The sequence below is a fragment of the Antechinus flavipes genome, chromosome 2, assembly GCF_016432865.1.
Source record: "Antechinus flavipes isolate AdamAnt ecotype Samford, QLD, Australia chromosome 2, AdamAnt_v2, whole genome shotgun sequence".
Classification (NCBI taxonomy): Eukaryota; Metazoa; Chordata; class Mammalia; order Dasyuromorphia; family Dasyuridae; genus Antechinus; species Antechinus flavipes.
Window position 1 is genome coordinate 144,668,063 of NC_067399.1, and position 25,207 is coordinate 144,693,269.

At 34.8% G+C, this 25,207-nt stretch overlaps 1 protein-coding gene and 1 long non-coding RNA gene across 3 annotated transcripts in view; one reads left to right on the plus strand and one right to left on the minus strand.

Annotated features, from left to right (window-relative positions):
* Positions 1 to 25,207, minus strand: part of MSRA (methionine sulfoxide reductase A) — a 527,887-nt gene that overhangs the window by 256,571 nt on the left and 246,109 nt on the right. For both annotated transcript variants that reach the window (XM_051975735.1, XM_051975734.1), the window contains one exon: positions 7,136 to 7,255. In XM_051975735.1, coding sequence (XP_051831695.1) covers positions 7,136 to 7,255 — 120 coding nt within the window. The remainder of the gene's footprint in view (positions 1 to 7,135; positions 7,256 to 25,207) is intronic.
* The window catches only part of LOC127548350 (uncharacterized), a 38,548-nt gene continuing 33,778 nt past the window's right edge, over positions 20,438 to 25,207 (plus strand). Inside the window, exon 1 of the long non-coding RNA XR_007950364.1 lies at positions 20,438 to 22,243. This is a non-coding gene — a long non-coding RNA (uncharacterized LOC127548350). The remainder of the gene's footprint in view (positions 22,244 to 25,207) is intronic.

Genomic DNA, 25,207 nt, shown 5'->3' on the forward strand with positions numbered 1-25,207 from the left:
ATAAGCAGGGGAAAATACAGAGATATGAGATGGAATATACATTAGTTGAGTTATCTCATTGAGGATCTCCTCTAATAGTTCAGACAGATGGAATGTAAAATTTTAAAGAAATAATAAAAAGCAGTGGACAGTGCCAGGAAAGTTCATCTTCCTTAATTCAAATCTGTGTGACCCTAGGCAAGTCACTTAACCCTGTCTGCCTCAGTTTCCTTATTTGTAAAGTGAGTCAAAGAAGAAATGGCAAACAACTCCAGTATCTTTGCCAAGAAAATCCCAAACAGGGTCACAAAAAGTCAGACATGACTCAACATCAACATCAACAATATGAAATAAAAATAAATAATTAACAAAAGAGCCCAGCAATCATTTTAAACATCAAAGAATTGATCCCTTCAGCTTTTTTATGTCCCTGCTTAACAAAATGAACAAATATTTGATGGCTGAGTGTTTCTAGAATTTTTCTTTCTCTCTTAATGGCAGTTTCTCAACATAGCTGAAAATTCTTTAGGAAACAGTTTTCAGTAAAAGTTGGTGTCAGTTCCTCTGCCCATTTCCTATTTGTCAGTACCAATAACTTGTTTAAATAGCTATAATTGTTATGATTGTGAAGCATGTCTTTTTATTAATTTTATTCTTTCATTTACATTTACATTAATTTTTTTATCTTTTTTTCTGGTCCATCTTCCATTCCATTGCCAAATCAATATTTCTGAGGCACAGATGTGATTATGACATATTCCCACTCTAGGGACTCTACATGGCTCCCTGTTTCTTCCAGATTCAAATGCTAACTTCTCTGTTTGACATGTAAAATCCTATACAATCTGGGTCCAACCTATCTTTTTATCCTTATTATGACTTTCTTTCTCACAATCCAGCATCCTAGTAAATTAGTCCTCTTGTTCTCACTCACACAGGACACTCAAACTCTTTTTTCAAGGCCTCTCTTCAAACTTTCTTCCTCAGCATCTCTTAAACCTGGAATTTTCTTCTTCCTCATCATTACCTCTTAGAATCCCTCCTTCATTCAAAGCTCAGCTGAAGTATGGTCTTGTACCTGAGGTCTTTTCTGGTATCTTTAGTTGCTAGTCACTCCCCTTTCTCCACTTAAAAAACAAAACAAAACAAAACCACAAAACTCTAGCTTGTATTTTTTTTGGTATATAGCTATTTTTAGATTGTGATATTCCCTAATAGAATATAAAATCCTTGAGGGCAATAACTATTATATTTTGGTATCTGTATCCCTAGAACCTAGCAAAATAATGGATAGGTATAAATACATAAATAAAAACTCGTTGACCAGTAAGGGGATTCAGGCCAATTCTAATAGACTTGTGATGGAGAGAGCCATCTGAGAAAACCAATCTAGAGAGAGGATGATGAGGACTGAAGGTGGACCACAACACAGTATTTTCATTTTTTTTTTGTTGCTGTTTGTTTGCTTTTTTCCTCATTTTTTTTCTTTTTGATTTGTTTTTTCTTGTGCAGCATAATAAATGTGGAAATATGTTCGAAGAATTGCATATATTTAACCTATATTATATTATTTGCTGTTAGGGGAGAGAGGAAAAGGGAGAGAAAGGGGAGAAAAATGTGAAACACAAGGTTTTGCCAAAATGAATATTGAAAACTATCTTTGCATGTATTTTGAAAAATAAAAAGCTATTATTATAAAAGCTCACTGACTATTCTATTAAGTTCATGGTCTGACTATACAATCAATTTAGGAATGACTTCACATCAGTAAGCTATTTTTGTCCATTAAAATATAATTTTAATTAGGTTATTGGTGGTCACCATGTCTAACATAGTCTAATTCTTTTTTCCCAAAAAAGGATATTCATAAAATATAGCAATTAGGCTTCTGTATAAAACTTTTTTCTTCTGATTATTTATTCTTTGACTACATTTTGTAACAATTTTTATTATCTTCAGTTACAACCATTTTTACATTGAAGTCACCAAATATTTAATTACGTTAAGATAATCTGAAGGAATTTATTGAGTTCTTTGCAGAATTTTTTCATCTCTTCATCATTTGTAATAGATATTTGCACATAATTGGGACTAATTCTTATGGTTATCTTTTTGTAAATATTTATTATGATTACTACAATAAGAGATGCTTAAAATGACATAAAATTATCTTTCTTGTTAACTTTGGACAAAATACACAGAACCAAATCTACCAAATCCACCAACTCCACTATTTATCTCTTTGTAGAGAACCTATGAGTCATCCTTCCCTTTAGTTTTCATATTTTCTTTTCTCTTCTAGCTTCATTAAGTGAGATTACCAAGATTGATGCAATTTAGTTGCTTCAGTAGTTGTGTGCCAACTCAATGGTGAATATATAAGTATCTCATATTTAGAGTAAAAATAATTTGATGTTTATAGATGCTCTGATTCTTTCTCTACCCCCTTTTATTCCATTATCTGTCACTGGAAAAGGATAGGGAGCCACACCTACCTGAGGGCCACTTTGATTTTTAATGGGTTGCCAAGGACCTTAGAAAGACTATATTGACAGTTATATGGAGGATGAAATTAAGAGTAGAAAGAATGGCAACATAGAGAAGAACATTTATAAGACTATAACAATATTCCAGAGGAAAGATAATGAAGGCAACGGCTATTTAAGTAGAGAGGAGACAGATGGCAGAGATGGGAGAAATGTCAAAGACCAAAAGTTAAAATTCTATAGAGGAAGTAGATATAGGACTGATGGAAAGCTTCCTGTCATTGAAATTCTGAAAATAACAAAGAGAATCAATTTCACTGAAGAGAAAAAGTCCTCTGAAGAGAACAATGTTGATGCATTAAGATTTGTTTAAAAATTTATATAGTAGGAAGAAAAAAAGGCAGAAAAGGAAGGAAAAGTATAAAAAGTATGGCATGGAAGAATAGAAAAAAGAATACTAAAACTCAGAATAAGCCAAGGCTTATGAGAAAAGCTAAGGAAAGAAAAGCAATTATTTTCAGATATATTTTAAAGAAAATGATAACTGAAGAAGACAGAATTGCTCAAATTGTATTTTTGCTTGTTTCTATTTTCTGTCAGACAATGACTTCTGGATTAGGAATGACCCCAAAAAAAAAAAAAAAAAAGGCTTGAGTTTATACTCAAGATAAATAAATAGGTGGGAAGGGATTACTTAGATATCCTTAGTAAGTTAAAGTTACATTAACCAGATGGACAACATATTCAGGTCTAAGTGAATTTGATTACTCAAATTACTGTTAGTGATACCTGAAAGATAGAAAAAGGAGAAAAAGTACTAGGGAACTGACCAGGAAGAACAAGAGGAGGAGAAAACTGAGGAGGAGGAGAAAACTAAGGAGAAGGAGGAGGAAAAAGAGGAAGAGGAAAAAAAGGAGGAGAAAAAGGAAGATGAGAAGGAGGACGAGGATGAGAAGGAAGAAAGCATTTGATAAATCTTTTAACTATTCTTATAGAAAAAAATAGAAGCAACTAAATAGGGTACCTAGGTGATACAGTAAATAGAACACAGAGTTTGAAGTATTCTTGAGTTCAAATCTGGCCTCAGCACACTAGCTGTGTGACTCTGGACAAGTCACTTAATCCTGATTGTTTGCCTCAGTTTCCTCATCTGTAATATGAGCTAGAGAAGGAAATGGCAACCATGCAGGTATCTTTGCTAAGAAAATCCCAAATGGAGTCATAAAAAGTAAATCATGTGAAGCAAGTGAACAACAATTGAAAGGCCTAATTTAAAAACAATTCATTTAGACATGGGAAGGAAAGTATCCAGGGAAAAATCCCAAGATCTGTGCAAGCCTCTGTGTGTTTAAAAATTTCTTATCAATGACTTCACTAAAGGCAAGGAGATGGCATGCTTATCAACTCTGCAAATGACACAAAGCTTAGGAGAAAAGCTATTATTCTCTATGATAAAATTAAATTCCTGAAGGATCTAGACAGGCTAGAACAGTGGTCCTCAAATTTTTGTTGGAGATATGATGAGCAATTTTTAGAATAAGTTGGTACACTATAAGCTCAGTAAGTCAGCAAAATGATGCATCAGTCCAGAAAACTAATTTGTGCAAGCTTATGAGAAACATAATTTCCAGGAATAAGGCAGATACCCTAGTCAAAGAATAATGGAATTCTGTGTTCTGTTCTGGATAGCACATGTTGGGAAGGATGTCAGTAAGCTGGAGAGCAACCTGCCTGGAGCAACCAGAATGGTGAAGAGCCTAGTGTTCATGCCATATAGGATCAGTTGAAGGAACTGGGGCTGTTTAGACAGGAAAAAAGATTGGGGTTAGAAAGGGAGATAGGAAAGGGTTTTCATGTCAGAGGATAATGAGTAGATTTATTTTATTTGGCCTAAGGAGAAAATGTAGGTAGGCTTCAGGCTAAGAGAACAGCCAATAACCAGAGCATTCCAAAAGTAGAAAGAGCTTAAGAGATAAAGGATTCCCTCTTGCTAGAAATCTTTATGAAAAACTTGGATAAATATCTTTGAGATGTATTATAAAGAGGATTCATTTTCAAGTATGGGTTAGCGTATATAATTGCTGAATTCTCTGCCAATTCCAAAATTCTTTGATTCTATGATTTTTTAGTTCAAATTGACAAATTTGAGAAAACAGAGGAAAGCAAGGAGAAGGAATTGTCAGGTAAGACTAAGATTTTAAACCTGGGTGGCCAATAATATATTTATACACATATAAATATCCTCTTTTAAATTCATTCATAAACATAAAAATGAACACATCCACAATTCATGAAACTGCTTTACTTTCACAAGGATTAAAAAAGATACACACAGGTACATAATATAAATATAGATACATAAACATTTACATATCTATACAAATGTCTCCAAAGATACATAAATAAATATAGTTACATGTTATGTTTATATATATAGTACAGCTGGGTGGCACAGAGTACAGAGCACCAAGCTTGCAACCAAAAGTCTTTTTTCCTAAGTTCAAATCTGGCCTCAGACAGTTCCTAACTGTGTGACCTTGGGCAAATTGCTTAACCCTGTTTGCCTGAGTTTCTTCAACTATAAAATTAGCTGGAAGAGGAAATTGCAAACCACTCCAATACTTTACTAACAAACTGCCCAAATGATATCTCCAAGAGTCAGATACAGCAGAAAAATGATTAAACAACAAAATATGCAAACATATAAATGCGTATGATACCAAAATTAGAAATAAAAATGTAAATTTTCACAGAACATGTTATAATCAGAATAAGAATATTAAAATAATTTAAAATGCATATACAAGTAGATACATAAAGAAAACCCTTTATTATAAAAGCTAATTATATGCTGAGTACACACTAAGTGCCAAGAAAGAAAGGTAAAAATGTTCCATAGACTCAAGAAGTTAACATTCTACTGAGAGAAACAAACATAAAAATGACTAGATATATACTTAGTAGATTTAGTAGATGAAAGACCTTCCTAGAGGAGAAGATAACACTAATTGGGAGGACTGGGATAAAATTTCTGAAGAAGCTGGGATTTTGAGATGAATCTGGAAGGAATCTAGGGAAACCAAAAGCAAAGGTGAGGAGAAAAAATATTAATAGGCTCTGGGGAACACCCAGCAAAAAGTCCCAGATAGGGGAATTTGCTTGAAGAACATCAAGCAGGCCAGAGTAGCTAGATGGGAAAGTGTGTGTGAGAGAGTACAGTGTCCTAAGACTTGAAAAGTCTAAAAGGTTTAGGTTATGAAGACTCTGGAGGTAATAAGGTGCCTATGATTTTGGAAAATCAATATTGGTATCCAATGATTGATTTGAAATACATTTCTTTTCTCTGAATAGAATTAGACTAAAGTATGGACTGACAGAGAATACTCTTGTCAGTCACATTACTACAGCATATGGTTTTGCTTAACTTTGTTTTACTGCCTTAAGTAAGGAGACTATGCAGAGGATTATTGTGCCATTATTGAGGTGTGGAAAAAAATGCCATTATTTTAGCTGAGACATTATGCTCAATGAACTGTTAGTCAATCACAGCACTGCACAGCTCATCTTAGCAGTGGATAGATTTATTCAACACACAAGGTACTTCATCAAGAAAATATTACAGACAATATGTGAGACACAGAGAGGAGTTATGAGATAACCTTGCTCATGGATTTTCCTCATTCATATGATTAATTTGCTGCTGTGTTTCCATAAGTATGTACTGATTCACTCTCACAGATACTGAATACACTGGTGGAAGAGTGTGACTCAGGTTTGTGTATGGACTGCAACATATTTATTATTCCTACATCTGCTTTACTATATTATTATGTTATTATTTCTTCTGCCAAATGGTTAAATAAATGGTTATATTTCAGAGGTAAGAATATCATTATTGTGAATGGTAGTTTTGTGAAACTCGAACTACACCAATAGGGATTCAGGAGCTGTAGTACTGACTTGAGGAAGTTAGTCTTAATAACCAAATATTATTGAAACTAGTTGGTGCTACACTTTCTCTGGGAACCCAGATCTGTCAACATGAAAGGTAGTTACAATGAGTGAGCCAGCACAGAGAGGGTGCAATGAGCTTTGTGAGTTATGTAAGCAGTACAGAAAAGGTATCTACCTGCCCATCAATTGGACTATGGCTGAATAAATTATGAATTTATATGAATAAATTATGAATAATATATAAATGCTATGGAATACTACTGTTCTATAAGAAATGATTAGCAGGATGATTTCAGAGAGGCTTGGGGAAACTTACATGAACTGATGCTGAGTGAAATGAGCAGAACCAGGAGATCATTGTATACTTCAACAACAATACTATATGAAGATCAATTCTGATGGATGTGACTCTCTTCCACAATGAGAGATTCAAACCAGTTCCACTTGTGATGAAGAGAGCCATATACACGCAGAGAGAGAACCATGGGAACAAAGGGTGGAAAACAACATAACATTCTCACTCTCTCTGTTGTTATTTGCTTGCATTGTGTTTTTTTTCTCAGTTTTTCTTTTCCTTCCTTCGCAAGGTGATATTTCTTGTGCAGCAAAATAACTATATAAATATGTATACATATATTGGGGGAAGAGGGGGAAAGAAAAGCTATCTATCTCAACTACACATTACATTTGTGATCCAGAAAGCAAAATTTTCCTACCTGAGCAGACCTCTTTATAAGTGGGGTTTGAAGTGTAACCTCCAGCATAGCCAACTTGAGTAGAATATACTCCCTTCAAGTCCCAAAATTTACGTTCTGCTCCCCAAAAACACCCCATTCCTGAAAAAGCATAAGAGAGAATAATATTTTAGTGACAAGTCAGTCATTTACACAATAATATTGGATTTTACTTTTTCCCTGCTTACTTTTTAGTCAAATATTCAACAATCTGTAGGGGTGATGGTATTGATTATACATGCATTTCTATTTTCAAAATAAGTTTACCTAATATTTTCTCTTTAGGCAAAACACAATCTTACAAAGCCACAAACTTGAAAAACAAAAATGATATATTTGGTTGCTTGAAAGTCAATTACATATATTTTAGGTATCTTATTTTAATTGATCAACAAGCTGTCAAAACATTAATTTATAAACATAAATATTAAACAAAACATAAACATAAAATATTAAATATTAATTTGCCTTTTTGATATACCATCTTTAACTATGGGGGAACAATAATAAACTATATTACAAATTATAAACAGTGGGGGTACAATTCAAATGGATGCATTATTTCCAATTAACACAATTTCATACATTAAATAACTCAATAAATTACTTTCATTGTTTTATTTTAAAAATAGATGATCCAAAGTCCTTGTGATATGTCATGGATCAATCAAAACATACTAATTTATTTTCCTGGGAATCACTGTTGCACATAACAAATGATTTAAAAACTAAGCGCACTCTACTGAACTGACAGATTGTTTTAGAATTCATTTCTTAATATAACCATGAAAAGCCTTTTTTTTAAAATTATAGCTTTTTATTTACAAGTTAGTTATATGCATGCCAAACCTTTTGTTGCAATGTTCCCCCTCCTTCCCTCATCCCCTCCCCCAGATGTCAGGTTGACCAATACATGTTAAATATGTTAAAGTATAAATTAAATACAATATAAGTATACATGTCCAGACAGTTATTTTGCTGTAAAAAAGAATCGGACTTTGAAATAGTATACAATTAGCCTGTGAAGGAAATCAAAAATGCAGGTGGACAAAAAAATATAAGGATTGGGAATTTTATGTAGTGGTTCATAGGCATCTCCCAGAATTCTTTCACTGGATGTAGCTGGTTCAGTTCATTACTGCTCTATTGGAGCTGATTTGGTTCATCTCATTGCTGGAGATGGCCACGTCCATCAGAATTGATCATCATATAATATTGCTGTTGGAAGTATATAATGATCTCCTGGTCCTACCACAATTTATTCAGCCATTCTCCAACTGATGGGCATCCATTCATTTTCCTGTTTCTAGTCACCACAAAAAGGGCTGCCACAAACATTCTTGTATATACAGGTCCTTTTCCCTTCTTTAAGAAATTTCTGTGATATTTTTGTTGTCTTTTATTATTATTATTATTATAACTTTTTATTGACAGAACATATGAATGGGTAATTTTTTACAACATTATCCCTTGCACTCATTTCTGTTCCAACTTTTCCCTTCCCTCCCTCAACTCCCTCCCCTAGATGGCAGGCAGTCTTATACATGTTAAATATGTTATAGTATATTCTAGATACAATATATGTGTGCAGAACCATACAGTTTTCTTATTGCTTTTGTTGTCTTTTTGAAACAAATAGTGAGTAGTGCATAGTAGATTTGCAGTTTCATGTACAATCATCTCTTTCATTATACTATTTTATGGAAATTATTATTTAATTCTATAAATTAAAAAGAAAAGAAGAGAAAAGGGAAAAAAAGAGCTCGCAGTTTATGAGATAACATCCAAATATGATTTGTACAAGATACATTGGAGAGACTCTCAGAGAGAAAGAACTGTGGTTAAAAAGGACTAAGAAAAATTCTTGTAATAGGTGGGACTTTACCTGAAAATCCAGGGAAGTTAAGAGGGAAAGATGAGGAGGGAGAACATTCTAGATAAGAGCAGGAGTTGGGAGATGGTGTGCTACATGGGAAGAACAAACATGAAATTCCTCCTGAATTTGAGGGATCATAATGGCAAAAACCTTTGTTGCTTTTACCCCATTTATTGAGTAGCATTCATTCCAGGGGCCAGCCAGTGAGGTTCAAGGGTATAACAGATGGAGCAAAGGTACTCTTATCTGGATCATGTTCTGTTTCTTACTGGTTTGATAACAGGTGACAGAGAACCAAATTCTCCTTCCTTTCACTTTTACTCTGATGGGAAGAAATAATATTGTGGTCTTGTAAGTATAGAATATAGACTATATAGAACAGAAGTAAAGAAAGGGAAACTGGGCATCAGAAAAGAGCTTTAGTTGGAATCCTTAAATTAAACTTTTCTGGTATGAGGTAAATCATAGATTAAAGTAGCCACTGCTACTCTGATGGAGTTTAAAAGTACCAGTACTGGAAGCAGGCAATGCATAGAAGGGATAGTTTACAGATTGCTATAGAAAAGTGGTAGTCTTTTGGTATGATAACTAGGAAAATAGCTCTCTCTAGTGCTCTCCTGGAAGTGAAAATCCACTTTATTCTTATCCAGTCTATCTCTGATTTTCACATATCCCAACTGGATAGTTTCTCTTCTGCTTTCCTGGCTCAAACTGAGCTGTCAATATTTTAGAACTGCTATCTTTTTAAGCAGTAATTTAAGCAGTAATTTCTGGTTATGTGATTGAAATACTTTTAAAACCAGAGAACTATAAAATTTTGCTAGTTATACTTATTTGAAAGGAGATAGTGAGATTGAAAGAGGAAAGAAAACATGGAAGGGAGAAAATCAAAACTATTGGGAGGTTATAAACCCAATTGGATTTTTCTAATAAAAACTGGCTCAGGATTCAGAAATCAAACATAAAACAGAGATAAGAAAAAGAGATTTAAAAAAATAGAAAAAAGAGGATAGGAAGACAATTGATTGATAAACTTAAGTCAGTAACAATCACAAAGATGAGCAAGCTGAAGTAGGCAGCCATTTTACTTTCCCCTAGTAACACTTTATACTTGAAATAAAAACCACACCTTAGAAGAAGAGTAAGTTCTGTCCACATAAAGAGAAGAGGTGTAACTCTGCTTAAGTTAATTTACTTACTCACTGCTAAACCAATCAAACTATCAAAAATATATTTTACAAACCTAGAAAAGCAGTAACAAAATTCACGTGGAAGAACAAAAGGTCAAAAATATCAAGGGAATAAATGAAAAAAAAAGTTAAAAGAAAGAGCAGTCTAGCAAAACCAGGTTTCAAACTATTTTACAAAGTAGCAATCATACCCAAAGACCCCAGTTTTGGGGATAAGAATTCACTGTTTGACAAAAAGTGCTGGGAAAATTGGAAATTAATATGGCAGAAACTAAGCATTGACCCACACTTAATACCGTATACAAAGATAAGGTTCAAAATGGGTTCGTGATATAGACATAAAGAGTGAGATTATGAACAAATTAGAAGAACATAGGATCGTTTACCTCTCAGACTTGTGGAAGTGGAAGGAATTTGTGACCAAAAAGAACTAGAGATCATTATTGATCACAAAATAGATAATTTTGATTATATCAAATTGAAAAACTTTTGTACAAACAAAACTAATGCAGACAAGATTAGAAGAGAAGCAATAAACTGGGAAAACATTTTTACAGTCAAAGGTTCTGATAAAGGTCTCATTTCCAAAATATATTGAAAATTGACTCTAATTTATAAGAAATTAAGCCATTCTCCAACTGATAAATGGTCAAAGGATATGAACAATTTTTAGATGAAGAAATTGAAACTATTACTAGCCATATGAAAAGATATTAATCAGAGAAATGCAAATTAAGACAACTCTGGGATACCACTACATACCTGTCAGATTGGCTAAGATGACAGGAAAAAATAATGCTGAATTTGAGGGGATGTGGTAAAACTGGGACACTGATACATTGTTGATGGAATTGTGAATACATCCAGCCATTCTGGAGAGCAATTTAGAACTATGCTCAAAAAGCTATCAAACTGTGCATACCCTTTGATCCAGCAGTGTTTCTACTGGGCTTATACCCCAAAGAGATACTAAAGAAGAGAAAAGGACCTGTATGTGCCAAAATGTTTGTGGCAACCCTGTTTGTAGTGGCTAGAAGCTGGAAAATGAATGGATGCCCATCAGTTGGAGAATGGCTGAATAAATTATGGTATATGAATATTATAGAATATTATTGTTCTGTAAGAAATGATCAGCAGGATGATTTCAGAAAGGTCTGGAGAGACTCACATGAACTGATGCTAAGTGAAATGAGCAGGACCAGGAAATCATTATACACGGCAACAACAAGATTATATGATGATCAATTCTGATGGAAGTGGCTCTCTTCAACACTGAGATGAACCAAATCAGTTTCATTCGTTTAATAATAAGTAGAACCAGCTACACCCAGCAAAAACCTCTGGGAAATAAGTGTGGACCATTACATAGCTTTTCCAATCCCTCTGTTTTTATCTGCTTGCCTTTTTGATTTCCTTCTCAGGTTAATTGTATATTACTTCAAAGTCCGATTCTTCTTGTGCAGCAAAATAACTGTATGGACATGTATACATATATTGTATTTAACATATACTTTAACATATTTAACCTGTATTGGTCAACCTACCATCTGGGGGAGGGGGTGGGAGGAAGGAGGGGAAAAGTTGGAACAAAAGGTTATTATTATCAATACTGAAAAATTACCCATGCACATAACTTGTAAATAAAAAGCTATAATTAAAAAAAAAAAGAAGAGAAAAGAAAAACAAAGCAATCATGAAAACAATCTAGTACTGGCTAAGAAATAGAGTGGCAGATTAGTAGAATTAAGTCCATAATTCATAGTAGTAAATGATTATCATATTCAGGTGTTGAATAAACCCAAAGATCTAAGGTTGGGAGTAAGAGTTCATCATTTGACAAAAATTACTGGGAAAACTGAAAAGAAGAGAGGCAAAAACTAAGCATAGACCAATATCTTCCACTGTATACTAAGATAATTTCAAAATAGGTACATGATTTAGACATAAAGGCTGATAGCATAAGTAAATTAAAAGAACATAGAAAATGTACCAGTCAGATCTATGGATATGGGAAGAGTTTATGATCAAACAAGGCACAGAGAAGATCACAGAAAGTAAAGTGAATAATTTTGATCAGATGAAATTAAATAGCTTTTGTATGAACAAAACTAACAGTTAAAATATGAAGAAAAACAAGAAATTGGGAGAAAAATTTTACATAAAATTTCTGGTAAAGGCTTCATTGAACAAGTTGTACAGTATAACTGCAATGAAATAGTACTGTGCTATAAGAAATGGCAAGAAGGATGGTTTCAAAAAAAAACATAAGACATATGAACTGATGCTAAGTGAAGCAAACAAAACCGGAAAACCATTATATATTATGATAACAGCAATACTATAACAATGATCTACTGTGAGACTTTGCCACTCTGATCAAGACAATAATACAAGGCAATTTTGAAGGATTTAACCATGAAAAATAGTTATCTATTTCCAGAAAAAGACCTGATGAATTCTGAGTACTGATTTAAGCATCATTTTTTTACTTTCTTTGTTTTTCTTGTTTCTGGGTGAATTTTTTTTTAACAACATGGCTAATATGGAAATATGTTGTATGAAGACATATAATTGATAGCATATTGCTTACCCTCTCATATGATGAGAAAGTGGCTGGAAGGGAGAAAATTTGGAATTCATAATTTTTTAAATGTTTTAAAATTTTTTATACGTAATTTGGAAATATTTGATGAAATAAAAAAAAATTTTCTACAAAAGAAAAAACCTGAGTATAATCTTTTTACTTATAAATGGGGAAAATTTAATAAACTAAATACATTTTTTTAAAAAGTAGGGTTTTAAATTCATTAATCATATATAAGCAATCCTCCCAACCTTTCTATTCCCTTACCCCTTCCCACCCTGCTTCAGGAGTTGGAGGATGAAGGAGAGGTTAATTTGCCTTTCTTGCAAATGTCTGGTGCATATACTAATAATAAAATAAAATACCTATTTTGTCCCATGGAAACTTCTTAGTTTTTATATGTATTTTAATGATGAATTTTTTTAAATGCAAGCAGGTTTTTTTGTATGAACAACAGAAAAAAAATTTTAATATAAACTATAACAGTAGATAGAAGTGGATCAGAATCATAAAGACCTGTTCTGGTACCTGCCTTTGAAACATACTGATTAAAGGACTCTGGTCAAATCACCTAACTGCTTAGTGACATATGTAACTGAATTTATTATTTACAGTATTAGAGAAGTTGCCACATTCAGGAATTTCTTATGTGATTATTATTCCCATTACCATCCCTTTATATTTCAATGTGTTTCTCCTGTCCATTTGCAGAATATGATTTTTTTGTCTCCAGAAATGTTAAATACATCTACTATCCATTTTAGAGTTTGAAACAGGGGTTTTGTTTTTGTTTTATTTTGTTTTCTGGAAGTGTATTGCTTTTTTATTATTATTTCAGGTTCTCCTTCAATTCAGTTAATTTCAAATAAAGTCTATCCTTTTTGCTTCTTTGAAGAGACCCATCACCGTAAATTAAAGTTGTTTTTTCCCCCCGATTTTGCTCATTATTTTTGCTGTGGTCATAAAATGGGCATTTGCTTCTTTCTAACTTCTTATGTTTTTATTTCTTTTTTGAATAATTCTGGAACATCCTATTGTGTTTTCATGGTTTTGTGGGATTCCACAGAGTCCTGTTTCATCTGACAATTGTTTCATTTTCTTCATTTTATAATACTGATTTAAAGAAGTTTGTAATCTTTTCAATATTTTACTACTCTTTCTTCCTAGCAAATTTAGTAAAATCCTTTCTGTTGATTTATTGTTCGTGCTGAAGGTTTTTACTTGAATTTTCTTCTGCTCAAAAATTTGGCAATTTCAGCCTTTTCTCATTTTTATATTTCCCTTTTTCTTCCTTTATCATTTCCCTTTTTGATAGGGGCGCATTTTTAGAGCTGAACAAAAAGCTGTTTCAGCATCTCCCTATGGTGGGAATTTTTTTTAACCAACTTCATTTCCTGCCTTAAATAGCTTCTAGGATGATAAGAATGGTCCTGGTTCCATTTTAGTTACCCTTCCCTTCCACTCTGGTATAATCACTCATATTGATACTCCTATCCCAGGCAGGAGATTCTATTCCTATTTTTATTTCTTTCATTCTCTGGTTAAGCTAAGTCTGTTCTGCTCTTAACAGGGAGTGGATGTAAGAAGGCAAGGAGAAATTAAAAATAAAACAAAAACAAAGAATCTTCCAGGGTTGAGTAAATTCATGACACTTGTTACAGTGGGATAAGAGATAAACAGGTGCTGGGGTGCATTAGGAGAGTCCCTGTAGCAAAAGAGGAAACTATACTGGTTCCAAGAATTAGTCCTTGCACTCTACCAGAAATTAGAGACTAGTAGAAGAGAAGTACTTTGTGAAAGCATTTTCCAAGAGTTAATTCATAAAGCTATTACTGTATTGGGTTTCATGATTTCTTGATCCATAGAAACCTTCTGGAAGGTTTCTGAGATTTAGTGTGAACTGAAGAAAAAAAAAGTTCTCCATCTTATTTGTCATATGACTGACATGACCAGCAAACTAGAACCCAGAAAAATGCTTAGTACTAATGCTACATGAATTATTCTCAAAATTAAAGAAATCAAAAACTATAATCCTTTTATGAGATAAATATAATCCTGAGATCTAAACCAGGGAAATATAAAGCACAGAAAGAAGAGAAAGAGTAATATTATTAAGTCGATCAATCCAAAAACTTTGAATAAAAGCATGTCAAACGAATTACTACTACTGATCCAAAAAAATCATTCACCATGACCAAATGAGATTATATAAGGATTACAAGAATGTTCAATTATTAGGAAAACAATAAACAAAAATAAAAGCATCTCAAACCACATGATTATCTCAACAAATGTGGGGAAATAGCTTTAACTAAGAATAATACTAATTTATTATTTTTTTAAATTGCAAAGTATAAGCATAGAGTGACTTTTTTAATATCATAGGAAATGAATATATAAAATAAAACATAATGATCTGATGAAATGAGGATATCCAAATAAATGCAAGAGTAAATTAAGGCTGTCCATTCTCTTTATTATTATTTGATAAAATTTTTGAGATGTAAGAAGGCAAGGAGAAATTAAAAGCATAAATACACATTAAAAAGATAAAGCTATCCTTATACCTTGATGATATGATAACAGAATATCCTAGAGAATTGACAAAGATAATAATTAAGATATTAGCTTTAGCAAAATTGCAGGCTAGAAAATAAATCCATAAAAACTTAACTATATGTCAATATGATAATGATAACAAAATCCAAGAGGAAATAATAGAAAGGGAAATTCAATTCCAAATAACTACAAAAATTTGAACTCTTTGGGAACAAATCTGGCAAAATATGCAAAATGTTTACATAGATTCAATTACAAAGTGTGTCTTAAAGAAATAAAGAACAAAGAACAACTTAAACAGCTGAAACAATACTCAGTGTTCATACCTGAGTTGTGCCAATATAATAAAAATAATAACACTATCAAATTTATGCCTTTTGGTACTCTACCAATCAAACTGCTAAAGAGGTATTTTATAGAACTTAATAAAATAATGAAATTAATCTGTATAAGCAAAGATCTACAATATCAAGAGAACTGAATGAAAAGAACGAGGGATGCAGAAGAACTTACAGACACTAAACTATGGTATAAAATAGCAGTCATAAAAAACATCTAGTATTAGATAAAATAAAAGAGACAGAGAAACAAAACCAACTAGACAAGGGAGAATTAGAAACAATAGAACTGAGAGACCCAAGATGGCAGATTGAAGCCAAGGAACTGCTTGAGTTTTTCCACCTTCCTTCAAAAATCACATGGCACCAAGGCTCTGAACAGAGTCTGATGGAATGAAACCACTCTCCAGCTCAAGACAGATTAGAAGGACTTCAAGAAAGGACTTCAGTATCAGAGGGGTAAAAGAGGTGTTCAGCCCAGTTCACATGGTATCCAGGAAAACCAGTGAGGGGATCTTCATCACAGCAGATCAGGAATTGAGATCCTTGGTCCTGACTCAGCAGCAAAGCAGACCAATGTGCCAGCCTCCAGTCCTTCCACACAAGGCAAATTGCGAGCTCAGAAACCAGGTCATTGTCTGGAGAAACCAGGTATCCCTGCTGTGAGCAAAACATCAAAAACAAGGGGCTCCTGCGCTGAAAGCCAAGGCTCAGAGTAGCACAAGAAGCCTGGGACAGTGCCCTTGTACCCGGGAGCACAGCTAAACCTTAAAAGTCACACAATAGGAAAAAAAGAAAGAAAGAAAGAAAATGAATAAAAATAGAAAAGAACCTTAACCATGGTTTCTATGGCAAATGGGAAGACCAAAACACCAACTCAGAAGAGGACAAAATGCTCACATGGGAAATCTCAAAGTGTAATATGAATTGATCTCAAGGCCAAAAAAGCTTCTTAGAAGCACTCATAAAGTATTTTGAAAGGCAAATAAGAGAGACAGAAGGAAAATTAGGAAAAGAAACAAGAGGTATGTAAGAGAGAATCAACAATTTAGAAAAGGAAGGACTGAAGAAAATAATGCCTTAAAAAATATAAGTGGCCAAAAAAAAAAAAAAATCTACTGAAGAAAACAACACCAGGAAAAGTAAAAATAATAAAAATGCAAAAAGAGATACAAAAGCTAACTGAAAAAAATCATACATTACAAACTAGGACCAGGCAAATGGAAGCTACTGACTCTATGAGATGTCAAGAATCAGACAAACTAAAAAGAATGAATAAAAAAAGAAGAAAATGTAAAATTACTCATTGGAAAATAGATCCAGAAGAAACAATTTTTAAATTATTGGTCTATCTGATGGCCATGACCAAAAAAAGAGCCTGTTTAGTTTCAAAAGATCATCAAAGACCAGAGGGCAAAACAGTTATTGAAAAATCTATATATCATACTCTGCCCACATCCCACAAGGAATACCCCCAAGAAACATTGTTGCAAAACTCCAGAACTACAATCTCAAGAAAACTGGAAATTGGTCTGGCAGAAGTAAAGCTTAGAACAACATTTTATATCATATTCCACAACACATTCAAAATTGATATGAGACCTTAATTTTAAGGATCATAGTACAAAAAATGCTGAAACAAAATAGATCATATACCTCTCACAGTTATTTATAAGATCATATTCTATAAGTAAATAAGAGATAGAGATAATTTTAAAAAGATAAAATATAAAACCAAAAATCTTTTGCATAAACAAAATGATTACTCCTAAGATAAGAATGAAAGCGGTTAATTGGAGGGGGAGGGATTCAAATTTCTTAATAAGGGACTTATCCTAGACAACCAGTTAACAGTTACATAATAATGTAAAGTATTTCTCATTAGATAAGTATTCAAAAGATAAGAACAAACAGTTCTCAAAAGAATTACAAAATATTAGCAACCATCTATATTTATATTTATAGCAACAATTTTGTAAGAGCAAAAATTGAAAATAAACTAGATGCCCATAAACTAAGGAATAGTTAAATTGTGGTACAAGAAAGTACTGAAATATATTACTGGGCTGTAAAAAATGATGATGGAGATGAATACAGAGAAGTATAGAATATTCTATATGAACTTATACAAAGTAAACTGGTAAGAAAATAATATTCATAATAACTACAATGAAAATTAAAAAAAAAAAACAACCACCACCATCACCCCAATACAATGAATGAGGCTAATTTACCAAAACGAGCACTAATTTAAAAAGGAGATATGAAAAGATATGCCAATATTACCCCTTTGCAGAGGTGGGGATTCACAAATGTCATGCATGGAATACACATTTTCAGATGTTTTTAATATATTGTGGGTCATGCTCATTTTTCTTCTTTTTCTTTTTTGAATTTAAAAATACTATTTCTTACATGAGATATCTCCCTACAAAGGGAGATAGTAAAGGAAAATATGGTTATCTACTACTGTGAAAGTAGATATATGAGTAAAGAAAAAGAAGCAAATGCAGGAGATGTGGAGAAAGAAATGGCAGGCTAGGGTAACTGAATGGATATGTAGAGTGAGGAAGAATGATGAAGGGAGGTAATGCTAACATTATTAATCCTGAAAATTGTAAGAATTGCAATACCTTGTGACAGAAAGAAGGACATTTGGGGGGAAAAAGAGGATTCGTTGAGTTCTATTTTAGATATGATGAGTTTGAGATCTTTCCAGGACATCCAGGACACAATTTGAAATGTTCAATAGGCAATTGGTCATGTGGGACTAAAACTCAAAGGAGAGAACATGGCTGGATATATGGACTGTTACATAGAGATAATAATTAAATCCACAGGACCTAATGAGATACAGAGTGTAGAAAGAAAAGAGGAAAGCCTGGCACATCCCCTGCTGGGGAGCTTGACAGAATGATGAGCCAGGAAAAGTGAGTGAGAAGCAGAAAAGTAGGAGAACTTAAAGAATTTCATCACAGAAATCCAGGGAGAAGAAAATGGGAGATAATGGTGAGAAAGTCAATGCTGTCAAATGCAGAAAACAGGTTAAGAAAGATAAGGCAACCTCCCCTCCCCACCAAAAAAAACAAACACACACACACACACACACACACACACACACACACACACCCCAAAACAAACAAAAAAAACCACCATTAGATTTGGCAATTAAGCCATGTTTAGAAATTTTAGAAAGAGCAGTTTCAATTGAGTAATGCAATCTTCAGTAGCTAGATTGCAAAAGGTTGAATTCCAAGTCAGGTTGTAAAAAAGAAATTATTGATTGCTTACTATGCACAAGGAACTGTGGTAAGCACTAGGGACAAAAAGAAAGGCAAAAAATTCTGCCCCTGTCCTCAAGATGTCCATATTCTAATTACAGAAACAACATATAATTCACTATGTATACACATGATAAATACAGAGTAGACGTAATCTCAGAAACTTCATTTGGAGCACTTATTCTATTGAGTTCTGAGTTTCAGCAAGCTCACTGGAAAGCAGGGTTGGGGGGAGGGCATTATTAAGGGAATAACTTTCTGCAACAAGTAGGATCTGACCTATGTTCAAGAAATTGAAAGTTGAGCATTGTAGACTGATGGTGGAGTGCCTGGGAAGGAGCAAGCAGAAGCTGAGAACTTTTCATTTGTGTTTGATGTAAGGAAAAGCACTTGCTAAATGTTTGTGAACTTGTTGTAGACAATGAATTGCCAATGGAGTTTACTGAATGGCAATGAGACGAGATCAGACCTGCTTTTTAGAAAAATCACTTTGAAAGTCAAGTGGAGAAGAGATTGGAGAAAGGAGACTTGAGGTAGGGAAGAAATGGAAGGACAGTTCCTACTACGTACTAGTGTGAGAAACAATAAACAGTTATGATTATAGTGGAGGAAAACCAAAAGTCTGGAACCAAAAGTAGTTCAAAGGAGGAGAGCAGAGGATCTTCTGAAACCAGTGGGAACTAGGTAAAACTGGACAGAACTAGTTATGTGGTGAAAAAAAAGAAAAAGAAAAAGAGGCTGAAAGTAGACAAAGGTCATAGCTTGGCTAGCATGCACATAATTAATTGCTTCATAAATATTAACTCCTCCCAGGGGAGGTAAGGCTCATTTTAATGTTCATGTAATGTATGTAATAGGAAGAGGGGTACATATTAAGGGATGTATGTTGTGGGAGGATTGGGAAAGAACATTAGCTTCATCACTCCAGCCAATGGGTAGATAGGAGAGGGATTCTGCAGTCAGGATCACAGATAAAAGGCTATGCCTCTTGTTTCTGTAAAGTGTGTAAGTTCTTTTTGAATTTTCATACCCATTCCTGCAGGAACATATTCAAAGTTTAAACTGTCATCCTGAGGTTGTTCATTTACTGCACCCTTGTTTGGGTCCAGGATTTTGTTTCCAACACCAGACACTGTGCAAAAATATCTTTTATAAATATCTTATTTGATCCTCACAACAACCCAGAGAGGTAGGTGCTATAATTATTCCCATTTTACAGATGAGGAAAAGTGAGGCAAACAGAGTAAAGTGACTTGCTCAGACTCAAGTCTTCCTGACTCCAGGCCTAATGTGTTCTATCTACTGTACTACCAGCTGCCTTGAAAACTGGAAAACAAGAACATTGTAGAGGAAACACAATGAATTAGAATTATTTAGGATATAGTGAATTGGTGATGTCAACAAGACATCCAGTTTGATATATCTAAGAGAGAGTTGATGAGTCAAGATTGGAGTGTAGGAGTGAAAATAGGGCTGGGTGGTCTGGGAAATAATAGCAGAGAGACAATTAATGGGAGGTGTTTTTTTAATTATTAAAGCTTTTTATCTTCAAAACATGTGCATGAATAATTTTTCAACATTGACTCTTGCAAAATTTTGTGTTCCAAATTTTCCTCCTTTCCCCACCCATCTAATATATATATTAAACATGTTAAAAATATGTGTTAAATCCAATATATGTATGCATAGTTATACAATTATCTTGCTGAACAAGAAAGATCAGATTAAAAAGAAAAAAATGAGAAAGAAAATAAAATGCACACAAACAACAAAAAGAGTAACAATGCTATGTTGTATACTACACTCAGTTTGCACAGTCCTCTCTCTGGGTGTAGATGGCTCTCTTCATCACAAGATTTAATGGGAGTTTTTGGATGAAAATCCAGCAAAGAAGTCAGAACATAAGCAGTAAAGCAGGTAACAAGAAAAACAGAAGGAAACAGTATCCTATAAACTTAGGGAGGAGAAAGTCTTCAGAAAAGGACAGTGACCAGCAGTGTCAGAGGAAACAGAAGAGTCAAGGAGGAGGATAGAGAAAATGTCATTAGATGTGGCAAAAAAGAGATCAGTGGTAACTGGAGAGGGCAGTTTCATTTAAGGGATGAGGTCAGAAGCCAGACTGCATTGAGTGAGAGGAAAAGAAGTAGAGGCATCTAGCATAGATGGCTCTCATAAAACAAAAAGGGAAAAGGTACATAGGACAACTATATAGAACAATAATCAGCAAGGATTATTAGAGAATCGAATGAGAGACTATTGGAGCTTGAAGTTTTAAGTTAGTATTTTGAGAAAGACAAATAAACAGGTTCAGGAATACCCCCTCAGTCTGTTTACAGGAAAATTGGGCTGTATACATTCCGGGGATGGGGTGGGGATGATGGGGATCTCTCCCTGTACAGTAAAGTTTGATTCTTGAAAAGATATATGTCTCCATGAGAACCCTTTCATAATCAAATCGATTATTTAGAAAGGATGTAACAAATCAAACACTCAAGGGATTGAATAGTGAAGATAATAACAAATAGGGGTCTTGTGAAAAACAGGTGTTTTTTTTTTTTTTTTTACAAAGCTGGGAAGGAATAAAAAGAATAACAAACATATGTACAAGGTGGAAAGTTGAGGCAAAAAGAAAGAGAAGAAAAAGAGAAAAAATATCCAGACATCTCTGCTTTCACACAAGAAAACGCAGCACCATTAATTGTGATGCAATGACTGTATAGGAGCAGAAAGGGTCTCTACGCTGCTTGTAGCTTTATCATCTTGGCTCACTTGGGTGTTTGCACACCTGAACAAACAAGTGGGGTGATCTGGTAATAAAGAGGGCTGCCACATGCTGCTGTGTGTCAGCACCCGATCTGTGTGTAGCTTTTTATCTCCAGGGAAGGAGGCTACACTGTGATGTGGCAGTTGGAGAGCCCGTAATCTTGGGCTACACTGACAGATGCTGAGTACCCAAAATAAAGAGAGTCCCACTCTGATCACACCCTGTGAAACCTCATCTGGAGCACTCATTCTGTTGATTTCTGAGTTTCAACAAGGACACTGAAAAAACTGTATTAAGTCCAGAAGAGACAGCCACCATGATGAGGTGACATGATGCATTATAAGAATTAATTGGAGGAATCTGGGATGTTTAGCCCAGAAAAAGGGAGTCTGAGATGATGGTCTCAAATATTTGAAGAGCTGTCCATGGAGAAGGATTAGGCCTGTCTTACTTGACTCCAGAGGACAGAACTAGGAACAACAGGCACAACTGTAAAAGGTAAGTTTAAGTTCAACACAGGAGGGAGGATTCCCTAAAATTTTAAGCTGTGCTTATAAGTGAATCATATGACTCTTAAGGAAAAAATAGGCTATGCAGTGACTACTCGATAGGACTCCTATAGGGGAGGTTCCTGCTTCACATATGGATAGAACTCAGTGATCTTTGAAGTACCTTCCAATACTAAGTCTCTGTAATTATCAAGTATTATAGCCTCTGTTAAAAGTGCTCAAATCTCAGGGGTCCAAAGCAAGAAAAATGAGGTTGAATTCTTAGGGACTTCCGAACAGAGAGATAAAGGAGAAGGAAGAAAAGATGATCCTTAGAACCAACACTTTCATTTTCCATGGTCTGGAGAGAATGGTGTCCCTTGATAGAAAGCTTCCTTTTGCGCTCTTAAAAATTATAGGAGCAATAATTTTGTTTATAGGACTTATATCTATCAATATTGATCAAATTAGAAGTTAAAACATTTTCATATCATGAAAAGAGTTTTGACTTTGAAGAGCCCTCCTCTACCAGCAGGAAGAGGGAAAAGAAGAGGGCAATGTCCTGGATACTTAAAGAAGCAACTTCTGTCCTAAACTATTCCTAATAGGGGTATTAGAGATTAATACCTAAGCTTGTGCTTTCCCATCAGAACATTTCCTAGTCTGGGCCTATAAGGATACCTGTACTTGTTAACAGGAATCTCTCAGAAAACCAAAGAATATATATAGATTGCCCTGATTAAAGATTTTGTCTCCACTTCTTAGCCTGAGACTGCCCTTTCCAGGTAAATGGGGAGATATTTAGGAAAACTATAACCATTTCTTCCTACCCATCTCTCTCTCTCTCTCTCTCTCTCTCTTTATCTTTCTCTCTCTCTCTCCCCTCTCCCCAAGCCTAATATTCTAATCTAATAATAATTCTAAATCTCATAATTCTGTAATATTTCTAATATTCAATTTGAAGCCTTATGAACATGTAACAACAGGGAATTAAAAAAAAAATTCTTCAGTTTCTTAATTCCACTCAAAAGGCAGAAGAGTTTTATTATTTTTCCAAAACTTACATAATGCTAAAAATTTAAGAAGCTTTGTTTTTTGCATACACCTATTTATATGTACCTATTAAAAAACTAAAAACACCTACATCTAATTGTACAAAATAAAACAAACTATAGAGCAATTAGTGTCTAATTGATATTTTCGGTATTTAATGACAGTTAATTACTTTCTGCCCACATCAATTTCTACTATTGCTTTCATTTGAGAAATTATTCTTTGAAGTTCCCTCTCTAATTTCAAAGTAACACACACACACACACACACACACACACACACACTTCTCACTGTCACTGTGTACCATAGCTGATAAAGAAACCTTTCTATTTTATATATCACAACTGATTGCATTTCAACCCTGGGGCAGAAAATCTTTCCTAGACTGTTCCAGGTCTTTATGGGCCAGGAAGGTAGCAGAACTGTGTAAAATTACCAAGGTCTCAGTTCCTATACTTACTCCCTATTTTTTAAGTGCTTAAACCAAAACCAATTCGTCTAGGGTAAGGGCATTCTTGAAGCTGATGGAAAACAAATTGCAACTAACTGGATGAACAAAACATAAAAGATCAACAAGGGAGCAGCCTCTCAATTCGAGAAAATAAAAACTCTTAAAAATAGTGAGCATGGAGCTCATGAGTAAGCTCACTAAGCTACAGCAGCAATACCAGACCAGTGGCTGACAAATAAGTGGAACAGTTTGCCTGGGGCAAAGAAAAACAAACCTTGAGGCAAGATATTTAAAATTCCACAGGTCTAACACAGGGACAGCACTGGGAATTCTCGGCTCACTGCTTTGCCAAGATAGATTCTCCTCACAAACCTCCAACACCCAGTAACAATGGCAGCCTGATTTCTTCTTCCAAGGAATTTTCTATAAATTTAGATTAACAACTGAATTTGCTATGAATGATTTTGGTTCACTTTGGAGACTAGAGACCATGTCTTTGTTTTAAATTTTTTTTCTTTTATGTTTATAATATATTATTTATTATATATATTACATTTTTCTTATATATTATATTATATATTTGTTTTTAATTTTTTATATATTTTTATTTTTTTTATTAGAACAACTTTTTTAAAGTAATGATATCCAAATTCTATCCCTCCCTTCTCTCTTCTCTTCCTGGGACAGTAACTTAAATCCATGTGAAACAATTCCATATTATCAATTTTATACAAGAAGATGGAAGAAAGGAAGGAAGGAAGGAAGGAAGGAAGGAAGGAAGGAAGGAAGGAAGGAAGGAAGGAAGGAAGGAAGGAAGGAAGGAAGGAAGGAAGGAAGGGAGGAAGGGAGGAAGGGAGGAAGAAAGGAAGAGAGGAAGGAAGGAAGAGAGGGAAGGGAGGGAGGAAGGGAGGGAGGGAGGAAGGAGGGGGGAAGGAGGGAGGGGAGAAGGAGGGAGGGAGGGGAGAAGGAGGGAGGGAGGGAGGGGGAAAGAGGGAGGGAAGGAGGGAGGGAGGGAGGGGAGAAGGAGGGAGGAAAGAGGGAGGGAGGGAGGAGGAAGGGAGGGGGGAGGAGGGAGGGAGGAAGGAAGGAGGGAGGGAGGAGGGAGGGAGGGGGGAAGGGTGAAGGAGGGAGGGAAGGAAGGAAAGAGGAAGGAGGGAGGGGAAGGAGGGAGGGAGAGAGGAAGAGAGGGAGGGAGGGAGGGAGAGAGGGAGGGAGGGAGGGAGGGAGGGAGGGGGAAAGAGGGAGAGAGGGAGAGGGGAAGGAGGGAGGAGGGAGGGGGGAAGGAGGGAGGGAGGGAAGGAAGGAAGGAAGGAGGAAGAGAGGGAGGGAGGGAGGAAGAGAGGGAGGGAGGGAGGGAGAGAGGGAGGGGGAAAGAGGGCGAGAGGGAGGGAGGGGGGAAGGAAGGAGGAAGGAAGGAGGGAGGGGGGAGGGAGGGAGGGAGAAAGGAAGGGAGGGGGGAAGGAAGGAGGG